Consider the following 22,080-nt stretch of genomic DNA (forward strand, 5'->3'; position numbering starts at 1 on the left):
ACATGGTTACGGCTGACATAGAATGGGAAAAATTGCCCAGGAAAGGAGGCCGTTGGCGGTGCAATGAGACACTCTGGAAAGACCCAGTCTTTAAAGCTGAGATGGAAACTGAAATCACCAAATATTTTAAGGCGAATAATAACGGGGAAGTCTCCAACCTAATAGTGTGGGAAGCAGGGAAAGTGACCTGGCGGGGAGTCCTGATTAGAGAGGGGGCTCGCAAGAAAAGGGAAAGACACCTGATTGAAAATAAACTCAGGAAGGAGATTCATCGCCTAGATGGGGAGGCGAGGGGGGAGGAAACTGGGAAAGTAGATAAGATCCTGGAGGCAAAGAAAAATAGAGAAGAACTCTGCCTTCTTGAACATGGAATGATAGCCTGGAAACTGCAGCTCTTAAGGCTGAAGTTCTATGAGTAAGGAGATAAGGCTGACTCTCTGCTAGCTGCCAAGTTACGTGCCCAATGGACAGAGCGGAAGGTGCTGGAAATACAAAACCAGTACACCTCCCATATTGTAACCATATTGTAACCAAGGTGTCCGGTCAAAGGGTCGAATACAATAGTTTCGAAACAAAAGGACCGGGAAAAAAAAAACACACAAAAAACACGTACATTCAACTTTTTTTTTTCGGTCCTTTTGGTTCGAAACAATTGCATTCGACCCTTTGACCTACAACCTGTAACCAATGCACATAAAACCCCCGGAGGCCTTTGCCACATTCTATGAGACCCTGTATAGATCCGAAACCAACCTCAGGGAACCCCAGACTGACCGATAATGGTCCTCCGTTAAAATTCTGCGAATATTACATGATGAAAGTTGTGTGTTAGAGAGCCCGATAACGGAAGAGGAGGTCGAAAATGCGGTCAAAAGTCTATCACTGGGCAAATCCCCCAGTGAAGATGGCCTCTGTTGGATTCTATAAAACATTTCTCTTTAGACACCGGTAAAGCCCCAGACTCTTTTGTCTGAGCCCTGGTCACGGTGATCCCCAAAGAAGGTCGGGACCCTAGGCAATGTGGTTCGTATCGCCCAATATCCTTTCTTAACATTGACGCCAAGATGTATACCAGAATCCTGGCAGCCCGACCAGAGACCTACGTGCCGCGACTAACACATTCTGATCAGATCGGTTTCATACTGGGCAGACAAGGAGCCGACACTATGAGGAAGACCCTACATTTAATTAATGAATCCCAAAACATGGAGAATGACCCTGCTCTCCTCTCAATTGATGCAGAGAAAGCTTTCGACAGGGTGGAGTGGGGCTTCCTGAAGGCAGTACTGTGCAAAGCGGGAATAGGTCCGAAGTTTAGAGGGGGGGGGGGGCCAGGCAGTATATATATTTTGAGGGGATTGGGTCCTCTGACGTATTCCATACCTATGACAGGTAATCACCACAGCTGTGCTGCTTCGGAAACTTTTTTCGCCTCCTGCGTCGTCGTCGAGGACCTCCTCCGACGTCATCTGATGTGATATGTAGGACGCACGACGCCCGTAGCCTCAGTTCCGTTTTTTCCGCGAACGTGTTGCTTCATGAATCTCGGTTACGCCTCGACTCTCTGGAGTTCTGTTCTTCTTGGTTCTCCGAACCTGTTCGTTTTTGTGAGAAAATCCTTCGTAAGAAGATGTCTTGTACTTCGTCTTCGACCCCGCGTCCGGGCTTCAAGAAGTGCGGGGAGTGTGGGTCCAATATGTCGGTGACGGACTCGCACGACGCCTGCCTCTGGTGCCTCGGGGAGGCCCACGACACGGATGACTCTTATCGACTGCCAGTCGCTCACGTCCAAAGCCTTACGGGAATGTAAGAAGAAGTTGTCGGTAGGTCGGGTGTCTGAGCCCCGGAAGTCGAAGTCTGCGACGGATGATTCGAGAGGTGACTCGCTGCGTCGTCGTCGGAAGTCTCGTGGGCCTCCTTCTAGGAGTCGGTCTCGCCACTCCTCGGCTTCTTCGAGGCATTCTCGGAAGCGCCGACAGCAGTCGTCTTCCAGGTCCTCTTCTGAGGACGCTGCCCGGCACCTCGCTTACCCCACCAGCCTTGCGGCGCCGGAGGAATGGGCTTCCTTCGGGAAGAAAATGCTGGCGATTCTCGAGTCGCAGGGTACTAAACCGTCCGCGCCCCCGAGTGGCGTTGGCCATGAGAGGTCGAGAGACACCGCTCGCAGGAGTGGTCGGCACGAGTCACAGGAGAGGTCCTGTTCGGACAAGGGGACTCATTCTCGACGTACTCGTTCCAGGTCCCGGTCCTCGACGCGTTTGAGACCGTGTGCACCTGTGATGTCTTCGAGGAAGACATAGACGCCTGAGGCGTCGAGGGCGTCGACGGGCTTTCTCGAGGCTCCGAGGAAGTCGTTGAAGCCGTCGACGCTCAGGTCGTTGAAGGACACGCTCGGAACTCCGGCTTCGAGGACTGTGTGGACGCCGTCGATGCCGGCGACGCTGCATCTGACGTCGACGCCGATCCTCTCGGCGCCGATGCCTGTTCTCTCGATGCCGGCGCCGATTCACTCGACGCCTTTCGAGGCCGGGGTGTCGGAGGTACCCCGTGGCATGGAGGGGAACCCCCTTGAAAGGCTCTGGTTAAGAGCAACCACTCTCGGGTGCCTTCTTTTCACGACCTGGAATATATTTCGGAGGTGGATGAGGATTCTGATGGCCTGGTTCCTAGTCAGGTTCCAGATGAGATGGTCTCGGGCCATAGCCAATTTGACGATTTGAGGCAGTCACTGCATGATGCCAGTGGACTGGACACCTCTCCGGAGGTGGAGTTTTGTAGGCCTGAGCCTGGCTCTCATGCCGATTCCTCGTACCGGCGCCTTATGGCTAGGGTCTCCGAGTACTTGGGATGGTCTGCTCCCCCAGGGGAGTTTGTGCAGGATGTTCTCACGGACATCCTTGATGTTGGTCCCCCAACTGACCCGGTACTGCCGTTTCATATGGCTCTACAGAGAAGGGTGGCGGCGGCGGCTTGGACTGCTCCGGAGAGTCTCCCGGCGGTGGGCAGATCCTTGTCGTGAAAATACCGTCCAGCCAGTAGCGACCCCTGCTACTTGACCAGGCACCCCACTCCGGAGAGTTTGGTGGTGCAGGCGGCCACGGCCCCGGCAAAGCAGGCGTCGTACCCTACCATCCCTCCTGATAGGGACGACAAACGTTTTGATGGCTGGGCGAAGAAAGAGTTTTCTTCGGGTGGTATGGCGCTTCAGGCGGCCAACTCCATATGTGCCTTGTCTCGTTTCACACACACTCTGTGGAACTGTGTTGCGTTAGCGGCTGAACATATTCCCGAAGGGGAGAAACGGGATGGTTTCCTTGCTATGGTCCAGGATGGTAAGGATGCCATGTGTGAGTCCGTTCAGTCGGGTTTGGACATGGCTGAATGCGTCAGCAGGTCCATGGCGCGAGCACCGTGATACACAGGTTTGCGTGGTTGCGGAAGTCGGGGTTTGCTCCTGATGTGCAGTCCTGGCTCCTCAACATGCCCTTTGACGGTGAACACCTTTTTGGCAGCAAGGCTGACGAGAGCCTTGAGAGGTTGCAGACCTCCAAAGCTGCAGCGAAGTCGTTGGGCGCTGCAGTTCGCCAACCTCTGCCTTTTTGTCCTAGGGGACAGCAATGGAGGGGTGGTTCCTTTCGCTGTTACTCGTCCTTCCGTAAAGCGAGAGGAGCTAGCAGTCAAAGAGGCCAATGCAGGGGTACCAGAGGTGGACGACAGGTTACCCGTGGTGCCAAGGCCGCTTGGGCAGTTGCCTCTTTGCCCTCAGGTAACGCCACAGCCGCTACCACTCAGTCATGAGGCCATGTCCCATGGTTCGCCGGTTGGGGGAAGGCTGGCGCAGCATCTTGTAGAGTGGCGTGCCATTACTTCAGATGTGTGGGTTCTGGAGATCATAACCCACGGCTACTGTCTTCCCTTTCGGCAGAGGCCTCACGACAATCCACCAGGGAACCTCTCTTTGAAGAGTCCGGATCCGCTCCTTGCGCAGGAAATTCAAGCCCTGCTGGAGAAAGGCACCATAGAACTGGTGCCTGTAGCGGAGAGGAACAAGGGATGGTATTCCCCTTATTTTTTGATTTCGAAGAAAGAGGGGGGATTGAGACCCATCATGGACTTGCCCGGTTTGAACAAACTCCTCAGGAGAGACAAGTTCAAGATGGTTACTCTCTCTCAAGTCCTCGAGGCCCTTCAGCTTCAGGACTGGTTGGTGTCTCTCGACCTCAAGGATGCTTACTTCCATGTGCCGATCCATCCCAAGCACAAGAAGTACCTGAGGTTTGCGGTTGGCTACTCGCACTTTCAGTTTCAGGTCCTGCCGTTCGGATTGACCTCCGCCCCGAGGGTTTTCACCAAGCTCATGGTGGTGGTGGCAGCGCATCTCGTGCAAAGGGGGGATTCACGTCTACCCCTACCTGGACGATTGGTTGATCAGGGGGAGCTCTCCCGAGCAAGTCCTGGATCATCTGTCCGTCACCTGCCACTCCCTTCACAGGCTGGGCTTCTCCCTCAATTTAAAGAAGTCCCATTTGACGCCAACACAGCGGCTCCAGTACTTCGGAGCAGTGCTCGACACTTCCCTGGGGCAGTGTTTTCCTTCCAAGGTGAGGGCTCTTCACATTCAGCAGATGGTACACAAGTTTCATCATGCCCAGACGCTCCCAGCGTTCGTGTTCTTGAGGTTGCTCGGCCTCATGGCATCCTGCATTCTTCTGGTGCCAGAGGCTCGCCTGCGGATGAGATCTTTGCAGTGGGCACTCAAGATGCAATGATCGCAGTCCTCCGGCAGGATGTCGTACCCGGTTCAGGTGCCGCCCTCGGTCGCCCAGGACCTTCTGTGGTGGGCCGTCGAAGGCAACTTGATGAAGGGGGGTCCGTTTTGGCTTCCCTGGCCGAAGGTGACGATCGTGACGGATGCATCCCTCACGGGGTGGGGAGCTCATGCCAACGAGCTGACAGTCAGCGGTCGTTGGTCTCCGGAGTCCAGACTCCATATCAATCTGTTGGAGCTGAGGGCCGTCAGGCTAGCCCTGAAGGCTTTTCTGCCGACTGTGCGAGGAAAGAATGTCCTGATCCTGACGGACAACACAGTGGCCATGCACTACCTCAACAAAAAGGTGGGGGGCAGGGACACTTCCACTGTGCAGAGAGGCGATTCAGCTCGAGTTCTGGGCCATCCAGCAGGAAGTTTCGATCTCGGCAGTTCATCTGGCCGGAGATGAAAACGGGACGGCGGACGCTCTGAGCAGGCAGAGCACGATCTCTCACGGGTGGGAGTTGGCTCAGGAGATTCTCCTGGAGATCTTCGCCTTTTGGGGGACCCCTCAAGTGGATCTCTTCGCCTCCAGTGTCAACCGGAAGTGCGAGAGGTTCTGCTCGCGGGAATTTCCTCCAAAAGGAGCCTTAGGAGACGCGTTTGTGGTGGAGTGGTCATTCCCACTGCTGTACGCGTTTCCTCCAGTCCCCGTCATCCCGCAAGTGCTGCGGAGGTTACAGAAGTTCGGTTCCCAGATGATCCTCATTGCTCCGGCGTGGGCTCGGAGGACGTGGTACCCGGACCTTCTCGACTTGTCCATCTGTCCTCCACGTCGTCTTCCCTACCGAGACGATCTGCTCTCACGGGAGGGGGATCAGGTTCTCCATCCAGAGGTCTGATCCCTCAACCTTCACGCTTGGCTTCTGAAAGGTTGAGGTATAAGGATTGGGACCTCCCTGAAGACGTGATGGAGGTGTTGCTCTCGGCCCGACGGCCAGCAACAAAGTCTCTGTACCGTTGCCATTGGCGTAAGTTCTGCGACTGGTGCAGAGTTCAGAATGTGGATCCTTTTGCATGCGACATCCACATGGTTCTGTCCTTTTTACTTTCTTTGGCCCACAGGGATTTGCAAGTGGGTACCATTAAAGGTTACCTGGCGGCGCTATCCATCTTTAAGCGCTCGTCTGAAGAGTGTTCCTACTTTAAAATCCCTTTAATTTCAAAGTTTCTGAAAGGGCTCACTAATGTGTTCCCTCCGTCACCTTTCCTGGTGCCCGGTTGGGATTTAAACCTTGTTCTTAAGTTTCTTATGGGTGCTCCGTTTGAGCCTTTACATTTTTGCCCTTTGAGGCTGTTAACTCTGAAAACTGTGTTTTTAGTTGCGGTTACTTCCGCTCGCAGAGTGAGTGAGTTACAGGCACTTTCAATTAAGCCACCCTTCACTGTATTTCACAAGGACAGGGTTGTCCTTAGAGTTCGTCTTTCTTTTCTTCCGAAGGTGGTTTCGGAATTTCATTTGAGCCAGAAGGTTGTTCTTCCGGCGTTCTATCCTCCTCCACATCCTGGTAAAGAAGAGGAGAGGCTCCATAGGCTTGATCCTAGGAGAGCTTTAAGCTTTTATGTTTCACACATGTCCCGGGTCAGAGTGGACGATCAACTGTTTATTGGTTACGCTGGAAAGCGTTTGGGACAAGCTGTGATGAAACAGACTTTGTCTCACTGAATTATTTTGGCCATCTCGGAGTGTTATCGCTTGGCGGGTAAAGACCCACCGGCTGGCTTGCGGGCCCATTCTACCAGGGGTATGGCTGCATCTACTGCCCTGCAGAGGGGTGTTCCTATTCGCAACATCTGTGATGCAGCCACCTGGGCTTCAGTACATACATTTGTACGTCACTATTCCCTCGATTCCATCCGAGGACAGGATCTGGCCTTTGGCAAGGCGGTCCTTTGCACTATTTGATTGGCAATTCTAAATTTTGATTCTAAATTCTTTCCCTCCTCCTTGCTCTGGTACTGCTTTGGGAGTCTGTCATAGATATGGAATACGTCGGAGGACCCAATCCCCTCGAAGAACAAGTTACTTTCTTACCTGGTAACATTCTTTCGATGGGATGGTCCGACGACGTATTCCATATCGCTCCCTTCCTACCTTCCCCGCTGCAGAATTTCTTTTGCGATTGCAGCTTACGTTCCGCAAGGCTTTGTGTCCGACTGGCAGTAGACTAATGTCACACTTTCTGGGGGGAAAAAACTACAACTGAGGCTACGGGCGTCGTGCGTCCTACTTATCACATTGGATGACGTCGGACGTCGGGGGACGTCATCGACGCAGGACGCAGACGCCGAAAAAAGTTTCAGAAGCAGCACAGCTGTGGTGATTACCTGTCATAGATAAGGAATACGTCGTCGGACCATCCCATCGAAAGAACGTTAACAAGTAAGAAAGTAACTTGTCCTTCCCAAGGCATCAGTCTTTGTCAATGGTGAATACTCCTGCTGGTTCGAACTAGGTAGAGGAACGCGACAGGGATGCCCTCTCTCAGCCATCCTATTTGCTCTCTCTGTGGAACCCCTAGCCCAGAAACTGAGAGACGATCCCCAGGTCGAGGGACTCAAGTTGGGAACCACGGAGTATAAAGAAGCCTTGTACACAGACGACTTACTTCTGCGCATTTCGAATCCCACCTCCTCGGTCTCCGGAGCACTCCAGCTGATTCAAGAATACGGTACCCTATCGGGTTTCAAAATCAATCAATCTTGTTTCTCCTACACGAAAACACACAAGAGGATGTAGACAGGCTCTCCCCTCTGGGCCTTATTCTGGAAAGCGTCCAGCTAAAATACCTAGGCATCCAGGTCACGAGAGACGTTTCCAAGCTTTATGAAGCCAATTTTCCACCCCTCCTCCTGAAGTTCCAAGCAGACATAGCCAAATGGAGCAAACTTACGATATCTTGGATGGGTAGACTTAACGCGATAAAAATGGCGTGTCTTCCTCGCTTTCTCTATCCCTTCTAAATGCTCCCCACACAAATACAGAACTCCTTCTTTGACAAGGCCAAAAGGGCTGTAGTAAAGTTTCTATGGGAAGGTAAAAAGGCGAGAGTGGCGTATGACACTTTAACACTACTGAAAGATAAAGGGGGAATGGGACTCCCGGACCTGAGGAAATATTAAAAAGCTACCCAGCTATGAATCTTGATTCCCCACCTACGTAACTGTAAAGAACCTCATTGGGTGGCAATGGACAACCACTATCTCTCTGCGGCAACGGTCTCTGAATGGCTAATGGTCCCGAGAAACAAATTAGTGCGAAGATTAAGGAATCATCCAATATTGGGAAACATTTGGCAAATATGGAGGGAGAGAAAGGATATGCAGGGAATAACCTCATGGCCGTCCCCTCTGAGTTACCTATGGGCCCCCGGTATTGGAGAGAATATTCCTAATTAGGATAGATTTCAACCCTGGTTTGAAACGGGCCTAGAGAGGGCAGATCCGCTCTGGAAAAATTTAACTTTTCTTTCGATTTATGAAGTGGGCGAGAATCTTGGGCTGAACCCTCTCTCTGTATTCCACTTTTTGCAGATTAAGGGTGTTCTACAAGGGCAGAATGGAAGGATAAAGTGGATAGAGAACTCGCCCCCTTTGAGAAACTCCTAAACTCCGGGACTGAAATGAAGGGCCTAATAGCCGCTATGTACAGGGAATTGGTTGAAGCGGGAAAGGGCTTCACATCCCAATTAAAGAACAGATGGTAGAGGGATTTTGGTGAAGAAATTGACCCGAGCATGTGGGTCAGGATGTGAAGAGCTGCCCCTAAAGTCTCTATAGCCTGCCAATACAAGCTACATGTGATCAAATTACTACACATGTGGCAATACGACACCCTCAGGCTCTCGAGGATGTTCCAATCACTGACTCCACTATGCTGGAGTAAATGTGGAGCAATAGCAGATTGCTGGCACTGCACCAGAATTAAGATCTATTGGAGTGAGGTCCTGGGGCAGATCCAAGATCCGCAGACCCCTTCCTAGTTCTCTTCGGATTCGAGCAATGCGAAGATGAAAGGGAGAAAACCAAGGGCCTGGCAGCCCACCTATTATTGGCGGCCCGGGCCACTCTAGTCATCAAATGGAAGTCCAAACAAACACCAAGCAAGGGCGAATGGATTAATGTTGCAGCAAACATATACGTTATGGGAAAAATCACTGCAACCCTGCACTGGGAATCGGCCCAATGTGACACACTATGGGGGGGACTTTGTTTGTAAGTACATGCTGGGAACCAATCAGTAAAATGTGAAGTGAAACTGAATGACCGCACCCTCTCCCCCTGGGGAGAACACCCTAACCTGTTGCAATGGAAAAGACATATGACAAACTTGGAGGACCCTATGTCTAAACAATCGATGTCAGTGTAAATACTTGATGTGTTATAACGTGCACCAAACAAGTCTCCTCCCACTATTTTGGGATTGTATATGTTGTGGACTCAAGGGAGAGGAGGGAACAATGTTCTAGGGTAGAAGGGGGCGGGAGGATGAAAAAGTTAACTGTTTAAAGTATGGGCGTTCTTTTTTTACTGGGGAAGGGAAAATGTTTCACACATGTTTTACTTGAACTGTTCATTCTTCGAATACTGTTTTGGAATGTTCCATTTGCATGATTTAGAAAATCTCAATACATTTCAATTTTAAAAAAATCACTCATCAGCAGTTTACTTTACTTGCATCTCTTAACACACGCATTTTAACAATGTTCGTTCCAGCGTTCGCCATACAATGTTGCTGCTTGCAACCTTGGTTTCAACACAGACCGGTCTTGTATCGGTCTCCCCAACTCACCGGCTGTGTTGATTTCACTGATGCTGCTTTGTTCTTGGAGCCAAGGACAGTGCCACGGCAGCTGCCAATTCTCCCCGCTTTGATTATTGATGCGGGAGGGCGCTGGGTATCTCCGACACACAATGTAGGATTATTTAGCCTGGTTTCCTGGTCTTATTTTTTCGATTCTCGAGGTCTATGGAAAGTAATGGTTCCTTGTCGAAAAGGTCAAGGGAACCTCCCTCTTTGCAATCCCCTTAAGTGTTGCTGTCTTTCTTCTTTCGTTCAGCTGCCATCACGAAACTGCTGTTTCCTCGTGTGCTTTGCCTCGCTCAGTGTGTGCTCTAGTCCTCCTTGTTTTATCCGTGTGGGGAAGCTTAATGGAAGCCGGGTGTGTGTGCTGGTCAGTAATTGCCTGACCTCGTCTGAGTATTGTATTGGGACACATCAGGTATACTGCTCGGGTCTGTTTTCTCTCATAGCAGGCTGTCCGTGTGAAAGGGTTTGTGTTGTAAAAGTGAGGTGGGCACAGTTCCAAAATATCCTACCTGGTAGAATGGGGTAAAGGTGTTACAGGGAAGGGGATACTGCATCTCACCACCCAGTACCCCACTCCCTCTCCATGAAGAGGTGATCCTCCTGCACTGTTCCACCCCCCAGGAACTGGATCCAAAAGTGATGGCCGTGTCCTGGCCACCTGGATGACAGATCCCCAGGGACTAGCGGGTGAGAGACCTTCTGGTTTCTCACAGACCCGAATATTGAGAAGTTGAGAGTTGTAAATGCAAGATAACGCCTGATAGAATAGTGAGCTGGGCTTAAGTGAGAGACATTACTAAGCTGAGAACGGGGTCTAGGACCCACATACCGAGAATAGAAGACAAAGGGGTGAGTAAGATATCCTTTGGCAAAAGACAGAAGAACAAACGAAGAGGGAAAGATTCTCTAACCAAAGTCAACAGAAGACCGGGGGAAAAGAAAGATATCCTTTGGCACAAGTTATGAGAAGACCAGAGGAAGGAACATATATCCATTGGTAGAAATCTAGATAATAGTGATACTATTGAAAGATCTAAGAAAGGCTTGGGGAAGGGAGACACCATCCCAATCTTGTTTATGGCACTATAAGCAAATCTCATGAGAAGTTCTGGGGAAGAGAGACCTCCTCACCCTCTCTGTGGAACAATACAAAAAAGCCTATGCTAGGGGATTAAAGATATTCCCCCATCATTCACAAACTGCTTAAAAATCATCCAGACGAAGGAAGCCGCCCTTTTGGAGTCAGGGTGTAGCCTACTTTATTATTTTGAACTGTAAGGGACGGAAATAGGTTTGGTACCTCTAGGACAGTGGACTATTTGTTTGTTGACTGACATTCCAACGCCATCCTTAGTTTTATTTGAGGCAGGGAAAACCCCTCTTGGGTATAGGGACAGGTAGGGTTCTTCCTTATTTTCTGTTAAATAAAAGTTTGTGCCAACAAGCATGACACTGTTGTGTCCCTAGTCTACTTCTGCACCCTTACACCAGTGGATCACAGGTTTATTCTGGGGTACTCCAACTGCGCTCCGCCTATTACTATTCATGTCCAACGAGTTGATAGAGGCCTCGTATTAGTACAGTAATAAAAAAATAATGTCTTGCAGTAGAACCTAAAGTAGTGTTATATTTTATATCAATTGATTCGTCCCACATTCTTGCAACATGTGTTTGAAGCCTTTGGTTCTTCTTCAGGGCAATCCTGTTAATATGGTTACTATGGTCAGCGCTAGTTGTCCAAAGAAAAATTAATTTCTCAATGAGTCAATCACAGGTCTCTCCCTTTTACTTTCAAATTCCTAACTTGGCCCTCGGTCACCTTTGTCAAGTGGTAGGTACATTTGTATCATCACCCTATTATTATCTTTCATTCAAAGTTTAGATGGTGATTTAGGTAAGTTTGCCTCTTCTCTTTATCCGTTTTATGCTGGGAAAATTCCAAAGTTCATTTCCCGTCCGGTTTGGGTGCTTTTTTTCCCCTCTCCTAATGGGGCTGATGGCCACGTTTAGGTCTTTAACAAAGGGACTGCCTCTCTTGAAGGGGTCCTCGGCTTACCATCTCCTGTTTCTTTAGAGGACTAACCTACAAAGGGGAGTGTGTGCTTGCCCTCTGGTAGAGTAGCTCCTTGGCCTAGATGGGGAGTTTGGTGCCCAAGCGGCACGCATGCCTAGACTTTGAATGCTTCCACATTCATGTGCAGGGCCGCACAGACAACGGGTTTGTGTGCTACATGCTAATTGCTACAAAGACGTGAAATTGTTCTTATGGACTTTGCTTTGAGATTTCTGTAAAACAAAAACAATGATTTAATCTCCCATATCTCAGAGACGATCAAGGGTGAACCATACCGTCATGCAAGGTAAGGGGCACTGCAGCCTAGGCGGCTTGATCAGGAAGCATTGATCGGCTTGACAGAAGACCTGACTTCAGAGAGGACCTGTACTTCTGAAAGCAATACCTGCCTCCAGGAAGCTTGGGTGCCAGATGCCATGCTGGTGTCCCAGAGTGTCCGTTTCCTGCACCCGCACGGGCAACAAGGAGATGCCTCTGTCCCATTTACAGAGAAATGCACACTATCTAAGTACAAGTACAATCCCCAGTGTTCCCTGAAACGGTACATCATTGACGGGCAGTGCCGCCTTCTGGCCGGGTGGGAATTGCTGCTCCATTGTTTTAAGAGCTATTCTATGAGGATGATTGACACCAGAAATGTGGCACAACTGGGTCACATGTGGGTTTTGTTTCAAGGAAGATGGCGTTAGGAAAGGTGGCGCTCCTTTTGATAATGGATTCATCTGCCCAGCTCAGGATATCAGAGTAGATTATCTTTGAATCCAGTAGCAAGGTCAATGGTGGGTGTGGGGTGGTCACCGCTCTGAAGGATCGACCACCCCACACGAAGTGGGAGAATGGGTTGTATATGGCTCATTTCCTGTGTTATTTTGTGAACTTCACTCAAAGAATAATTCTAGGTTTTAGGTATTGCAAATGTTTCCTCCTAGCTTCTATCCTGGTACTTTTCTGTACATGGAGGTCTTCCTCTACATAATGTCTAATGGTCTTGTTCTGAGCTCTTCTCGTCTTTGTGCGTTTTGAACATTTCTGCATATTGGAGAGCTCAATTGAGGCAACTCTTTGTGTGCACATTTGAGAGCCTTCTGCTGAGTAAAGCCAGGAATTCTGATACTGGGACTTCAAGCGATTACAGGTTTTGCTTCATGTTTTGGGCATGTGTGATTTTTGGCCCTTCTTGTTCTTAGGTTCTATTCGGCATGTGTTATTCTGGGACTCCAGTTCCTGCACGAAAAGAACATTATTTACAGGTGAGATCTGAGTGGGCGGTGCTGGGTTCATTACACTGTAAGCAGCACTACAAGGCATCTACTGAAGCCAGGGCTTATGTTCAGTGCACAGTCCAGGGGTGTGTGCTCTGCAGTACCCTTCTGTGATGGGATGGGTAGTCTGAGTGATTGAATGTGGGCTGCAGCCAGTGTGCAGGATGAGGTGAGCACACCAGCAGCGAACATTTACACTGAGAAATAGTGCACTACACTTTCCACAAAGTGCACAACAGTGACCATTGATGCTGCATTGAGCTGAACACAGCAGTGACCAATGATTCTACATCAAATGGGGTGAGCACGGGTAAAGCTAAGGACACCGCGCTGCATGTGAGGCGTAGAGGGGTGACACTACGTTGCATGATGTGAGCACAGCAGCAGCCAATCACACTGCTTGAAATAGGATGACCATTCACAGACCAGTGAAAGGGCAACAGGTGCACACTAACCTCAGAGGGACGAGTGAAGAATGTGCAGCATATGTAATATGTTGACAAGGTACAACGGGACACATGTCAAAGGGGTGAATAGAAAAGCTTATGCATTGAGTTCTGAGACCTGAAGAAGGGCAGCGCGTGCACCGTGCATGCCGTGTGGATGGTGTAGATCAATCCTATCTTGGCTTCTTCTTTCTAGGGATCTGAAGATGGATAACCTTCTCATGGACGGTGAAGGCTTCGTGAAGATAGCAGATTTTGGACTCTGTAAGGAAGGTATGTGCTTTCTGGCGGAGACATCCTCTGTAGGGACAGGCTTTGGTCAGATGTTCTGTGCATGCAGGAGAGCGGTCTGAGCTGTGATTGGAGGATGCAGACGTGGAGTATGGGATAGCTCGGGGAGGGCTCTGGGCGGGCTCTGGGCTTTGAGTAGATGGTCGGTGCATGCACGAGAGCGGTCTGAGCTGTGGGTGGAGGATGCGAGAGCGGTCTGAGCTGTGGGTGGGAGGATGCAGACATGGAGTTTGGGACAGCTCTGGGAGGGCTCTGGGCTTTGAGTTGATGGTCTGTGCATGCAGAGAGAGGTCATGGGTGGAGAATGCAGATGTGGAGTATGGGACAGCTGGGGGAGAGCTCTGGGCGGGTGGTCTGTGCATGCAGGAGAGCAGCCTGAGCTGTGGGTGGAGGATGCAGACATGGAGTATGGGACAGCTCTGGGCTCTGAGAAGATGGTCTGTGCATACACGATCACCCAGCCTAGGGGAACAGTCAGTGGCCTGGGCAGATGGTCTGTGCATACAGGCAGAGCTCCCAATGGAGGGGTTCCGGTCTCTGGCAGAGATGGTCTCTGCATACAGGCAGAGATCCGACTGGAGGGTTATGGTCTCTGGCAGAGATGGTCTCTGCATACAGGCAGAGATCCGACTGGAGGGTTATGGTCTCTGGCAGAGATGTTCTCTGCATACATGCAGAGATCCCACTGGACAGTTCTGGTCTCTGGCAGAGATGTTCTCTGCATACATGGACGGTTCTGGTCTCTGCATACAGGGAGAGATCCCACAGGAGGGTTATTGTCTCTGGCAGAGATGGTCTCTGCATACAGGCAGAGGTTTCTGGTCTCTGGCAAAGATGGTCTCTGCATAGAGGCAGAGATCCCACTGGGGGGGTTCTGGTCTCTAGCAGAGATGGTCCCTGCATACATGCAGAGATCCCACTGGACGGTTCTGGTCTCTGCATACAGGGAGAGATCGGACTGGAGGGTTCTGGTCCCTGCATAGAGGCAGAGATCCCACTGGAGGGTTCTGGTCTCTGGCAAAGATGTTCTCTGCATACATGCAGAGATCCCACTGGACGGTTCTGGTCTCTGCATACAGGGAGAGATCCCACTGGAGGGTTCTGGTCTCTGGCAGAGATGGTTTCTGCATACAGGCAGAGCTCCCAGTGGAGGGGTTGCGGTCTCTGGCAGAGATGGTCTCTGCATACAGGCAGAGATCCGATTGGAGAGTTATGGTGTCTGCATACAGTAGAGCACATCTTGGGTAGGGGTCTGGGCCGTGGCAGGATGGACGCTTCATACAGGAAGGGCCACCCACTGTGGAGGGGGGTCTGGGTACCTGGGATGGGAGGATTGCAAGTTAGTCTATGTATACAGGAGTGGGCAGCCCTGTGTGGGCTCTGGGAGGGTGGTCTCTGCATACCGGAAGGGGACAGCCCAGGAAAGGTCTGGGCTCCAGAAGCAGGGCCTGTGTATATATGGTGGACCATGGTGAGGAGGTTAATTGCTTTGTAAGGATGGTCTGTGTATTTAGGATGGGAAAGACCGAGGAGAGATTCTGGGCTCTATAAGGGTGGGATCCTTGCAGTGGATGGTTATGGGTCTGTAAGCAAGGTCTATCTATTCCGATTGGCTTGTGCAGTGCTTGACACATGTACTTGTCATGCTATGGGTGTTTCATTGTGCTCTTTTCTCCACAGGGATGGGTTTTGGGGATCACACTAGCACATTCTGTGGCACCCCAGAATTCCTGGCTCCAGAAGTCTTGACGGATGCCTCCTACACACGTGCTGTGGACTGGTGGGGCCTTGGCGTGCTGATATACGAGATGATGGTTGGTGAGGTGAGGACCCTCCCACCTTTTCACGCTCCTAGATTGGATAAGCAGGAGCTAACGGCAGTTCCTGGGTATCCAGCATTAACCAGTGACAAGGGGAACTACTACATGAGACGCAAACATATCACTTTGTCCATTATTTATGACCCCTTGTTCTTTAAATGATGCAAAACGGTGTCCTAGTGCTGATTTATGGATTGTCATAATTGCACAGAGTTAAATCCACATGGGGGGGGTCGGGGGTGCGGTGGTGTTTGTGAACGTGTGTGCACGGCCGTGGCCAAAAGGAGCTCCCGTTAGCAGTTGGTTTCAAGCTAATCAGGCTCATCTAGGCCAAAAGCAGGAGGTGAATGGCTCCCAGCCCCCATCAATTTTGAACCCTGTCAGTTGTTGAGTCCTCAGATCTGGCAGTGGGAATGTTTAGGCATTTCTTAGGACCAGTTTGGGAAAGGCCAGCTGTACCTTTAGTGTGTTTACAAAGGTGGCCTTGCACGCCTCTGTCTCCTGATTTCTTAAGAGATGTGTTCCACAGTTCAGGAAGCATCAAGAAATAGTGAATGTAAGGTATCAGTCCTTAAATTCTGGTCTGTGTTATGCAGTAGAAATCAGCAGGGGTAACAATAGGCATCCAACACTAATGCCCCTCAGGTCGGTATTGGGAGCAACCAATCCCAACCCAGGGACATTGTAAAATGCTTTCAGACGTTTTTCAAAGAAAACCTTTATATTTATTGCTATAAATACACCCTCGCATAGTTTCAAGAAATGGTTCTGTATCTTCAAGTTTGGTTGCAGGGTACCAATCTCCCCAGACAATGCTGTTTTGGGATCTTGGTGTGATGTTCCCTTCCTGTTATGCTAGATTCCGCCTCCTACTTTAATAATGCGCTGTTCCTGATCATGTATGCAGTCAATGACACTTGCCGGGGTCATTTGGGCATACACAGCAATTGTGTGTCCGATGCCTGGAATCAGAACTCGCATGAGCAAGGGTCAGCGGGACTGGTAAATACCTGGAACCGCTTCAGTGCACAATCCCTCCCTGCAGCTCCAGCACCTGATATTTGGTGCAGACAGAGACACGTCGAGACTTCAGTTCTGGAAGCTAGAAGGTGATCCCGACATGCACCCAGGCTTGTCCAGTCTCTAGGAGCACCACAGGCAATAGCTCATTAGTTGAGATTAAGAGGGGCAACGTACTAGGAGTACAAGTCACTCTGGTGGGACAGTCCCCAAGACCAATAATCCATCCCGGTCATCACCCCACATGTGACTATTCGTCCACACATTGCGATTCACTCTTCTCATCGATGGACCAGTGCCAATCATTTGCATGAGCAATGTATTCTGGGATAATGAGGAATATGGTATCACATGTTTGGCAAGTTTGTTACTAGGAAGAGTGATTTTCACTGATCTGATGGCAATCTTCTCTTTTCTAGTCGCCTTTCCCTGGTGATGACGAGGAAGAAGTCTTTGATAGCATCGTGAATGAGGAGGTGCGATATCCGCGCTGCCTGTCCTTGGAGGCGATTGGTGTGATTCGCAAGGTAATGGCAGGCACCCACTCTTGGCTGCCCCTCAGGGATCTACCCCTGCACTCAGGATTGTGTGGATGGAACGGATGCTCCCCGGTTTGATATGCTGTAGGATTCTGTCCCAGCTGTGGTGTAGAAACCTAGGCCCCTTATTTAGGAACAATTTCTCTTGACATGTTGCAACAATTAAGTGCTAAAATGTACCATCCATGAACATAAACCTGTCTCAAGTATGTTATTTCCTGTTGAAGCGGACTTCAGAGCAAGATGGTTCCCAGAATGCACTGCAATAACATGTGCTCTTCTGCTTTAAGGCATTCATCTTTTATCACCCTTTTATGTTTTCTTTCCTTGATGGCCATAGCAAGCCACTTTATTCCTGCTAGGCAGATCTAGGATGGAACGCAGCATTGTTCAAGGTGCTTCGCAGCAGTGGAGGAATGATGCAAGGACGCGGACCATGCTCTTTCCATGAATTACTGCAGGGGCTCCAGGGAGGTTATGAAAATAGTAGCACCCGAGGCCTTAGCAGAGCCAGTGAGTCATGGCAGCTTGTTCTGCCAAGGGTAAAGTTTCTGTTCTTCTCTACTGGCTTATTTCTTGCTAAGCTGCTGTACCGGTCATGGCTTCAATGCAGGCTTGTATCTGGGATTTCTAGTATGGAATGATTCCCCCCTCCCACCTCCCAATCCCCCTTCATTAGGGTGTTCTTCTGTTACACCTCAATAAAGCTTTAAAGTAACTCTGATCATTGCTAGCGAAGTACGTCCAGTGCCTTGAAGATCTGAGGCCTCTGCAAAACCTCCAGCTTCTCTGTGTAGGACCTTCCCCGCGTAGACATTGTTCTGTCCCAAAGTCCCCCCCCCCCCCCCTGCTATCGCGTATGCCCTGGACTTGTGGCAGTCCATGCCATACTTGTGCAGTTTGTGGCGTCCCAGAGGTTTCACATTGGCGGTCATGGGTGTTGGGTAAGATTTTCATTAATATGATTTTCAGCCCTACAGATAAGAGGTGTATCATCCACTTTTATTCCCTAAAAATAGGCGAATACTCCCAAAAAAGTAAATCGGGGAGTAAAAATACTTACAACAAAAAATGGGAAACAAACACATACGACCATGTGCCCCTGCTTTCACTCACACAGCTCCATAGATCTGTTTAGACTAGCAGTGGATGCAGTGCCACAGAAAGAAATTGCTAGAATTCCTGCCTGATCGGAAGAAGTAAACCTGTATCTTTTAATGTGCATGAATAACTAGGTGCAAAGAAATATGTATTACAAAAACATTTCTGTTTTCCAGTTTAAACATTTTTACACACTTATAAAAATACTCCCTTTCGGAATTGGACTTACATTTTTACTCCCAACTTTAAAATCTTATCTGGGTTACGTGAGATCCTCTGTGGCAGCTGGGACGGGTTCCCCTGGAAGCCTCCCACCTCACTGCTGGGCCAGTTTGTGACTAACCCCTCCTCCAATGAGTGGGGTGGTCTCAGCATTATATAAGCTTGTTAAGGCCATGTGGCCAACATCCCCCAGATTGTTTAGGGCTAGGCGGGACAGGGTACTGGATACACCCCCAACAGAGCCCCAGTGGCAGGTGATTTGTGAGCTGACCCGAAAGAGATCTCTTAATTCCAGGTTCCGTTTGACACATTTAAATGTATACACCAGTCTTATTACTCCCCTGCCAGACTTCACAGATGCTACCCAGAGAGACCCTCCACCTGTCCCAGATGTCATTTTGATCTTGCTGACTATATACACATGGTGTGGGAATGTTGTTATATACAAACATTCTGGTAGGGTGCGTATGATACCATGGGCAGGATGGGCCCAGATTGTCCACGCAACACGGCAATAGCTTGGCTGCTTGCCTTTTTTCGAGGAAACGTCTTGTCATGGCCTCGGTGGTCGCAAGGACATTGATCGCTAAAATGAGGGCTCAACCTCCCTCACTGCAAGAGTGGATCCACGTGCTGAAAATCTGTGAACAACGAGAAACATCGTAGTGAGCTGACAAATCTTCCATACCCCCTTCTATAATATAACGTTAGAACGGGACAGGGGGTCAATATGTGTCGGCAGGTCTCTGGCTCCATATTACAGCAGCTACATTGCTCATCCTGTAATATAACATTTTGCCAATGACTGACATATTCTTTAGTCTGCAGGATATTGAGGCGGAGCTGCTTTGTGAAACGCCTGCGCTCTGGGCTAGAGCATTTAGTTGGGTAGCTATGTGGCACCCCACCTTTAAAGCTTTGGAGCGAATGTTCCCTGCATCTTTTCAATTTATGCAGTTCTCGATGCTACCTGCCCAATCCAGTTGCCGTGCCTTACTTTTGATGACTTTTTCATAATCAGTATGGGTTTCAAACACCTCCAAATATAAACCCAGATCCGATAGGTACCTTTTGGTGAAGGTTAGTAGTTCACCAATGAAATTATTTTGACAAGCTGCGTGCCTCGCTTGACCTAGCAGCTTCAGTAATTCATTAGAAGACTGATCTCCTATGCGCACTTTGGCAATTACTATTGGAAAACATGAATAAAAAAGAGATTTTAAAAAAAAATCTTATCTGGAGCACTGATAACTCTTCCTTACCTGTGTCAACACCTGAACATTTTACTGGACTTGGTGATTATTTTCGCTTGGTTTCTGGGTGAGTGGGGATCTTTTGCCCTCTCACCCTTTCTTTTACTCTTCTTATGGGTGACTTTTCTATGTCTCTCCATAGTGTATGTTTGGATATATAGTTCCCTATAACTTTTGGGCTTTACGTATTTCCCTATAGCAGTGCACAGCACCTTATGGGCAGTGTTGCTGAAGTGCCTTTGGGGCTTCCCTTTGTATTTTCGCTTTAATGTGCCTTGGGTGAACTACTACTGTTCCCAAGGATAAAGGGGGATTCCCATCCCCTTTACATTTTATATGTGAGACAAGCACACCCCACTTTATTTGGAGTCCTGGGGATATACATGATATCCCTTTTCTCACTGACATAGTAACATTTCTGTTACTATGGCAAGGTAACCCTTTATGGCTGGCGGCAGTGTATCAACTTTAATTACTTTTTAGTTACTATTACACGGCTGTCAATCCAGCTGTGATAATGCACAGAAGGGGCATCATTCTCCAGCATGGGGTCTGGCATGGATTCACATGCTCATGAATATTCCCCGTCGTCAGGCTGGGAATCCTTGGTAAAGAAAAATCAGTATCAGTTTCGTTTCTGATCTGTCTTTCGTAGTAGTAACCAATCACTGATCTCTGCGTCATACTGACCACAGCCAATGACTGCCATCTCCCTAAGCCCCGCCTCTGGCAGCCATCTTCAGATTTTTACAGCACGTTCATGTGTTGGGATCCTTGTGCTATTGCTCTCGAGCTGTAGTGCATTTTCACGCTTTTTCATAGGAAAATTCTCTATTTTTTTCGGTCAAAAGAGCCTCAAGCTCCACCGTTTCTTTATCCGATCAACTGGGACCCGTGTCGGATTCCTCTACGCCCCTCAAGGGTGAAGATTTCGTCGAGCCACACTTTTGGAGGACTCCAGAAGTTTCTCAGGCCCATCTCGGACATGGCCCAGGAGAAGGGAAGCTCGACGCCCGGAAAGCTGTTCAGGGTCTGCCCTGGATGCCAGCTTCAGAATGTCTTTAAGGAGGACGAACACTCCCTTTGCCTCTACTGCCTTCATGAGGGCAAGACGCATGTGGAGAAGGACTGTGCGTTTTGCGGCAATATGTCGGAGCGGACCATGAAGGACCGCCATCTGCGTCTCGCCAACTGACTGAAAGGGAAAAGCCCATCAGGCGAGAAATAGAAGAAGAAGTCCGAGTGGTCTTCTAAGACCTTTGAGGGCACCCCGGCGGCGGGGGCCCAACAGAAGGCCAAGCACCGTGAGTCTGCTGGCACCGGGAGCGCCGAACGGTCGGGCTCTACGGTTGCCAGGCAGGGCGCATCCTCCCTGGCGCTATCAACCACGAGCCAACGCTCTGGCTCGGGTAAGAGGAAGGCCGAGCACCCGGCAAAGCTCCTGGAGAGACCCCGGTCGAGCTCGAAGGCCCCATCGGAGGGGGAGCGAGGTGGTCACCCTCCCCCCAAGGAGAAGGCGGTGAGCGCACCTAAGGTGGTGAAAGCCTTGATCCACCCTGCCAAGGCCTCTATCGAGACAGTCGCGGCGGCCCTGGCTCAGCCTGTGGAGGCTACACCAGTGGAGGCGACTTTGGGGCTCAGTCTCCCTGCCACCGCGGAGGGAGTCCTCTTTCAAGCCCATCGACAGGACCCCGGTGAAACCTCCGGAGAACAAAAAGGGGGGGGCAGGAGGTCGTCGTGGATTCGGCCTCAACCTCTGAAGAGGAGCTGATCGAAGTCTTAAGCCACGGCATTGGCGTGGAAGACCAGCCCGTCGGGAGGGATCCCGACATAGGAGACGACGAGAACATCGAGGGTGCCGACGAGGCTCCTGACCGCCCGTCGGAATCCCCTCAACCAGTGCCGCAAGACAACTCGGCGGCCATTTTGTTGGCTATACAGTCCTTATGCTCGGCGATAAGGACGAGATTGCCGTTACCACCAACGGAGGAACCGCTCCCGATGGGGGACCCGGAGCCAGGCCCTTCTGGGAACCCTCCTCCTAAGAGAAGAAGGATTCATCCTCCACCTCCTTTTCAACCATCGCGCCCTGCTCAGCCCTCCTCCCCGTCCACGACCCGTGGGGATGATAAGGGGACGGACACGGCCGCGACGGGTACAGACGACGAGGTTTACGACGAGGATCTTCCGTCGTCACCTCCTCCCCAGGCTTCCCCGCCCGACGAGATTGGATCGTTTCATGCCATGATCGCCAGGGCATCCAAGCTTTTCCAGCTCTGCCCGGAAGAGAAGAAGGAAGGTTTCCTTCAACGACGCGAGGCCAAGAGGAAGACGGTCCTCGCTGTACCTCTACTGGACGATATCTGGGATGAGTGTCTCGCCCTCCTCAAGAACCCATCCACAACGCCTGCGAGAAGGGATCGGTACGAGAA

At 50.2% G+C, this 22,080-nt stretch overlaps 1 protein-coding gene across 2 annotated transcripts in view; it reads left to right on the forward strand.

Moving 5' to 3' along the window:
• The window catches only part of PKN3 (protein kinase N3), a 436,492-nt gene that overhangs the window by 355,875 nt on the left and 58,537 nt on the right, over positions 1-22,080 (forward strand). The window contains exons 17-20 of one of the 2 annotated variants that reach the window (XM_069609180.1): positions 12,882-12,944; positions 13,599-13,675; positions 15,374-15,516; positions 16,953-17,060. In XM_069609180.1, coding sequence (XP_069465281.1) covers positions 12,882-12,944; positions 13,599-13,675; positions 15,374-15,516; positions 16,953-17,060 — 391 coding nt within the window. The remainder of the gene's footprint in view (positions 1-12,881; positions 12,945-13,598; positions 13,676-15,373; positions 15,517-16,952; positions 17,061-22,080) is intronic. The other variant, XM_069609181.1, reaches the window with a different exon arrangement.

The sequence above is a fragment of the Ambystoma mexicanum genome, chromosome 8 (genome assembly GCF_040938575.1).
Source record: "Ambystoma mexicanum isolate Mex_15411 chromosome 8, UKY_AmexF1_1, whole genome shotgun sequence".
Classification (NCBI taxonomy): Eukaryota; Metazoa; Chordata; class Amphibia; order Caudata; family Ambystomatidae; genus Ambystoma; species Ambystoma mexicanum.